Below are 6,906 nucleotides of genomic sequence, written 5' to 3'. Positions count from 1 at the left end.
AACCTTGTGGGGTTTTTCTCCATACTCTGAGGGACAAGTCATGGATATCCCACTGAAATCAATGGGGATTTTGCATTTGGCTTTATTTCACCTGAGCAAAGCACAGCCTGGCATTTGGAATGGTGGTAGAAGGCACAAAGGGCAGATCCAAAGTTGCCAGGAGTCAAGTGAAACTCTTCCCTCAGCCTTCTCAAGATTTAGGTCCCGGTGCAGGTGACCAACCTGTGTCTAAGGTAGATGTCAGCGGCGTTGTCAGGCCCACACACTTGTGTGTGCAGGTCTTTTCCCAAGAAGTTGCAAGTGGGTCCCTCTCCTCATTAACCCACAGTGGTGGTGGGATACTGTCTTCTGCAGTTAAAAGGAGCATTCCCAACATCCCCCCCAAAAGATAACATCCTCAACCTCACTGCCAAAGCTTTCAGCTGGAAGATCTGGGTTGAGATGGAGCAGGTCCCCATGTCACTGCATGTACAGCTGGGGAGGCAGAAGACTGAGAGCTAACCTGAGGTCTTCTCATCCCCAGATACCCCACTGGGGTGGCTGGACCCATGTGCTCCTCACAAAGGTTTTTGCAGAGCGCAGGCAAAGCAACATTCAACGCTTTCTGCTCTGTTTCAGTAAACAGAATATTCCAGCTGGGTAGAGAAGGGAGATGTGCTTTCAGGTGGTGCCATTCATTTCCCCCCAGATACACACACGTACATATACTCCTTTCCTTTCCTGCACATCCCTGCTGAGGCATTCCGTGCACTGAAGCTTGGATTGTCCTTTCCCATGATCCTGCTGAAATTGTGTGTGATTGGCAATTGGGTAGGTAGGCTTTGGAGGACCAGAGGCTGCCTGGGAGCAGCTTTTCAGTCTGGGTGTCCCCAAACTACCAGTGTGGGATCCATGAGATCTACATCACTCAGGGATCTACGCTTTCCCCAGTGACATCCACAGGGACATGCCAGCTATGAAACCCACTGCCATGGGCCTGCTAGGGTTGAAGACTATCTCCATCTCATCCCAGCACCTCATGGAGAAGGCTGCCTGACTCAGTTTCCCCCTTTTGTCACATGAGATTCCCCACAGCACTGCCCCAGAAGAACAAAAGGTACACAAATGAGGAGCAGCTCCAGAGGGATTAGTGCTTCTGGAGCCTGGAGGTTTCCTGGGTTTCTATTGCCACACATGTGTCCAACTCACAGGTAGAGAACAAGAGCCAAGAGACCTTCATCTGCTGCACATAGATTTGAAAAGCAGAGCAGGCCCTCAGCTGTAGCCATTTCTCAGGTAGTAAGGATACTGAGAGTATCAATAAAAAGGCCCATTTTCCTTTTTGTTCTAAGAAAATATCGTTGGAGGATGTTGAGAGTATTGCTGAATTATTTGTCCCCCACCATCCACTTCAGAAGGTATCTAGAAACTAAAACAAGGCTAAGAATTCTCTTTTGTTTCTCTGTCTGCCTTGTTTTGAGTTCAGGTGTGCCTGCTTTGACTGGTGGGATTGATTCCTGCAGCTTTAACAGGGATCCTAGGGAGAGGCCTGACCCTATTGGAATTTGCCAGCAGCTCCAGGAGATTTACCCACACCCAGCAACTGTTCTGACATAAGCAAAAAGATGTGTTAGTGCCCCACTGAGAAACACATATGCAATTAGCTAATGCGTCAGAATCCAAACAGAAATTCAGATCCTTACACTTCAGCATCATTTTTACCATAGGAGACAAAGAAATGTATGTTGAAAAAAAAAAAAAGGGAAAGAAATCAGACTTCCCCTCTACCCCCCCCAATCATATGCATAGGACATCCTGTCAGACACCAAACCACCAAGAGAAACATTGTCAGTAAGAAGTTTTTTCCCCCTACCACACCAACTTGTTCTAAAGCAAGAGTCACAAGACTATTTTTTTTTAAAGCTTTCTGAGAGAAACAGATTTTCTCAGACTGAGCTCAGAAATCAGGATATTCCCTGGCAAGCCCTCCCCACTCCCATCACGAGGAGCCAGCTCACATGTCAACCCTTTCCTCCCTGGGTGCAAAACCCTAATGCCAAGAAAGCGTGGTAACATTTGACACAGCTCCTATTTCTTTGTGATATTATACCTTGATTTCAACCTACATTTTTATCTCATTCAAATTATTCCCTTTGAGCTTCTTTAAAGAAGTGCACCTACAGAATTCAGAAACAACTGGCTTTGATTTGAAAAAAAAAAAAAAAAGAAAGAAAAGTATCAGAATATCAGAATTGTGGATTTTTTTTCTCTGTACCTGATATATTGTGTAGGGATCTCTAGTCCTCTTTGAAGAAGCTCATAAGCCAAGCGGGCAAAGCTTTAGGAAACAGAAGAAAATAAAATAGTGCATATACCTGAGAAAGAATTACATACTCATATCACTCATTTTTTGTTGTTGTTAACAGTTCTTTAAAAATGGGTGGAAGATATCTCTCACACACAGTACTCAAGGAAATTAAGGACTGAAACATTGGCATAGTTAGGAATATAAAACTCCCTAGAGGAAAAAAGGAGATCTCAGAAAATTAAGAAATCAGATAAAGCTGACCTTAATTTCAAATTCTGCAACCCATTATAGACAAAGCATTTTACCATCATAGACAAGTACTAAATTACAAAGGTATGTTTGCATGCATGAATATGTGTGGCTATACACACATATTATATGTATGTATATATCCATATATATCCATATAAATGCAAACATACACAGGATACACATGCATCCCTACCAAGTTATGTGTGTGCATATGCATATGCACACACATAGGTACACACGCGCCCATACACACCTGTAAACGCTGGCAATCTAAACAGAGAGTCTGTCTAGACCAGGAAAAAAAAAAAAAAGTTCTTGGAAAATAGAGTTAGATAATTCCAGTAATCTACAATGACTTGAAATGTCCCATCTAATGACATCCAACATTAAGATGCTGCCATGAATGCAGCTCGAACTGGCTGGGGTGGATGGCTTCGTGAGAGGTCTGTGCACTCACCTCCCCTCCTTTCCTAGTCTAGACAGAACCAGGGCGGTGAGATGAGATGGGAAGAGTTGAGGGGAATGAAACGATGAGTTTTCTCAGAAAGGAATGATCTGGAAGAACATGTTAGGTAGGGTGGAGACAGGATGATGTTCAGAAAAACAACAACAACAAAGATAAAAGAATAAAATAAAAATAATAGGAAGACAGACCGTGCAGCTCAAGAAATCAACGCACAGACACCAAAAATGTTTTTCCAATTTCTTCCAATAAGTTATTCATTTCTTTCTTTTATTATTATTATTAATTATTATTATACTTCCCTCCCCCCAAATCATTATTTAAAAACTGTAAAAGAACAGAAGTGGGGAAAAAAATCCTGGTGGTTGTCTTCACTTGTTCCTGGCAAGAGACTCTGAACCATTGGTCTTGTGCCATTGTGCTCCTCTGATCTTAAATTATTGTCTTTCTTTAATTATTATCATTTTTATTATTATTATTATTTTGTCCTACCTAATAGAATTCTTCCAAAGCCCAATCCAGTATTTTTAAAGCTAAAATTAAGACGGTTTTGTTTTAAAAGGTTATCTCTCTCTTTTCTCCTTTTTTTTTTTTTTATTTAACTTTTTCTTTTCCTTTCTTTCTTTCTTTCTTTCTTTCTTTCTTTCTTTCTTTCTTTCTTTCTTTCTTTCTTTCTTTCTTTCTTTCTTTCTTTCTTTCTTTCTTTCTTTCTTTCTTTCTTTCTTTCTTTCTTTCTTTTATTTTTTCCTCTCCCTTTCTCTCATTTTCTGTGTTTCTCTTCCTTGTCTCCAGTTTTACTACCTGGTCCTTCGCCAGATGTGTGCCTGTTAGCAGTGTTGTTGTTCAAGAACATCTTGTCCATGCCTTTGAGAGCTTCAGTCAGGTAGTTTTGAAGGGCCGTGAGGGCAGCACAGATAGCAGGGGCCCCAAAGCCATGAGTGATGAGACTGAAGTGAGTCAAGCAGCTCTGAATGCCTGGTTCCAATATAGGGGTGGGCCGGCTGTTTCCAATGGGCGTCCTGTCCTGGGCCAAGAGATCTGTAAATTCTTTACAAAGTTGCCTGTACAGAAAAGAGAAAGACAAAGAGAGGAAAAGAGAAAAAGTGGTGATTAGGCTCATCCCACACTTCTCCAAGACAACCAAGGTTGAAGTAAGGAGCAGGTTCAGGCAAAAGCTGATGCCAAGACCCAGGATAAGTCATTTTTGCCACCTTCCTTTCCCCTAGGACTGCTCAGGGACCAGCCATGGTGAGACACCATCTCCCTGCTCAGGATGATGTTCTTCAGGAGAAAGGTTTCTGCAACTGCAGGACAATACCAGGTCTGGAGATAGAATCTCTCTGACAGCCACAAGAATGCTTCTGAAGCACTGTGTTGTTTCAAGGATGCTTCTGAAGCAGTTTGCTTGGTGGCTTTAGAAATAATTAGGGCAAAAAAAGAGCTGTGCAATGGATCTGCCAACCACATTCTTCCTGGAGGCTGGAGAGCTCCCACCAATGCTGTTCCTGGAGGAAAGCACAGCTGTGCACTGTGAGCTACATACCACAGGGCAAAGTGTAGGAAAGGGCTAAAACAGAGTCACCTCCGAGCCTCCTTAGGCTGGGCCACCTTGTCAAATAGATCAGTACTCTGGGACTCCATGCTGACTTATTCATTGCATGAGGAGCAAAGCGAGCACATCAAGTTTTATATCTGAGGGGTGACACCCCAAGTAACACATCAGAGTTGACATCTGGCTCTTGTTTGTTTGCCTGCACCTTTGAAAAATCAGATTTTATTTTTCTAATGAATTCCCTCCTACACACTTTCATTTGCATTGCTCTGGACCAAAAGGCCTTCAAGTCAACAGGTGCCCAGGCAATGCAGAAACCCTGGGGGCTGGTGGGGTTCCCAAAGGAATAATCTCTTTGAGACAGGTGTCTACCGAGGGACTGGAGACAAAAGGGCCAGACTTTAAAAAAAAAAAAAAAAAAAAAAAAAGGAAAAAAAAAACCTTAAAAAATACGTTCAGCTCTCATCCTCTGAAATTCTCTAAAATTCCCAGTGGGTTAAAGGTTTCAGAGGGTGTGGAAAGATAAAGGTCTGCTTCTATGTGTATTATCCATTAAGAAAGTGCAAGAGAGGAAACTTTGAATTTGGAGAACAAACAGTAATGAGTCCAGCATTTTACATCTTCAAAGAGCAAAGTAGGGTCTGCGAGCAATTAAAGTTCTGGGACATTAATATCTTCTGACCCTGCGGAAAAGGGCAATCAAATTCCAATCACGTCTGAGAAACATCTGGACAAATTTGAGCAAATGATTTTTCAACCCTCCATATATTTCTTTAAATTACACTGTCATCAGAGGCAAGCCACGTCCCAGAGCATGAAATAAATGAGAGCTGTTTAGGCTGACGTGGTTTTTTTTCTTTTTCTTTCCTTCCCCCCCCCCCCCTTTTTTTTTTTGCTGGGTAGACAAAGATGTGTGAAGACACATAGCACCCACCGCTGGGGACTCGAGCAAACTATGAAGCACCCAGTTAAGTAGCCTGGGAGGCACAGCCAAGTATAAATTATCACATATAGCACAGCCACCAAGAAAGACCCAAGGAAGAGACATGGAATTGGGAAATCAAACCAAGGGTCAGCAGTAGTACATAGTGGGAGAGTCCGTATATTTTTCATCTTTTTTTAATTATTCTTATTATTATTTTTTATTAAACCCTATGGAAAAGATTTTGCAATTTAGTAACAGACAAACAGGTGTGTGTGAGCAGCAGGAGAGACATACAGACACACTGTGGGAGAAAAATAGAGATTTTCAGCCCCCTTTCCGAAGATCTTTTAACTAGGGGTGGTTTGGACATTATGAGCAGTAGCAGGGGATAGTCACCCATATTCTTCTCTAGGGTGGGGTGGCAGAAACCCCACTGCAAAGGGACGCAGGAGCTATAGGGTCTACCCTGCCTACAGGACCATGCAAGCATCCTTCCTCCCTGTAACTTAGGGACTGGAACTTATTTGGGGACTGTAAAATCTGTCTCCTTTCAGAACGATCTCTGAGGAAGGGGTTAAGGGGGAAGGGAGGATTTGGTGGACAGGCGGGACAAAAGGAGGTTAACTCGCACTCACTTTGTAGCAAGCAGCATGTTTTTCCTGGAGTGGAGGTCGCTGGGGTCCGTGTGCTGTCTGTTCAAGTACTCAGAAACAGCTTTGGCTGGGAACTCTGTTTCGCAGATGTACCCAAAATCCCGGGCTAAATGAACGGCCTCACCTGGAGGAAAGGAGTGGGGCATTAGCTCAGGCACCGGTGGCAGCCGCCTCCTGCCCACCACTCCCCGGGGAGGGACCGGCCCTTCAGACCTCTTACACCCCTTGTGCCCTGGGGACAGGCGCCAGGTACATGTTTTCCCTCCACAAGCCCTGTGCTGGGGGCTGAATTAAGTTGATGGGCCAGATTTTTCAGCTGACGAGATTTGTCTTTGCTACAATGCAATTGTGATGGTGTGTACCCATGCGGTTGGTTGTGCAGAACTGTGGGAAAAACACACGCACACACCTACACACACCCCTCTCACCCCTAGACACACGCACTTTCAAATTAACCGGGTAAAAAAAAAAAAAAAAAAAAAAAAGAAAGGGAGAATTAGTTAAATCCCGAAGGACAGAAGGACCTAAACTTTTCTTAAAAGCAGAGAAACCATTCCTAATTCAATACAGCAGATCATTGTCGAAAATTTTACAGCTGTAGACATGGTGTTAGTATAAATGTAAACTCATTGTGGAACATTACATACACACTTGTTTAAAAGAGCACTTGCACTATCATCACAATCATCGCCACATCTCTAAAATGATTGAGATAACTGCGTTTCTCCCGATGGAAACTATTAATCTGCTTTCTTAACTGACCATTCCACAACA

General features: G+C 43.1%; 1 protein-coding gene across 1 annotated transcript in view; it reads right to left on the bottom strand.

Moving 5' to 3' along the window:
* Positions 1-2,170: 2,170 nt before the first annotated feature.
* TFAP2B (transcription factor AP-2 beta) overlaps positions 2,171-6,906 on the bottom strand; it is a gene marked incomplete at its 5' end in the record, with an annotated part of 28,274 nt that continues 23,538 nt past the window's right edge. The window contains 2 exons of the mRNA XM_080617055.1: positions 2,171-4,063; positions 6,115-6,256. Coding sequence (XP_080473181.1) covers positions 3,763-4,063; positions 6,115-6,256 — 443 coding nt within the window. The 3' untranslated portion in view covers positions 2,171-3,762. The remainder of the gene's footprint in view (positions 4,064-6,114; positions 6,257-6,906) is intronic.

This window comes from Psittacula echo (genome assembly GCF_963264785.1).
Source record: "Psittacula echo genome assembly, chromosome: 4".
Taxonomy (NCBI): Eukaryota; Metazoa; Chordata; class Aves; order Psittaciformes; family Psittacidae; genus Psittacula; species Psittacula echo.
Note: the sequence above shows the minus strand (reverse complement) of the source record. Positions and strands in the feature narration are given on the sequence as shown.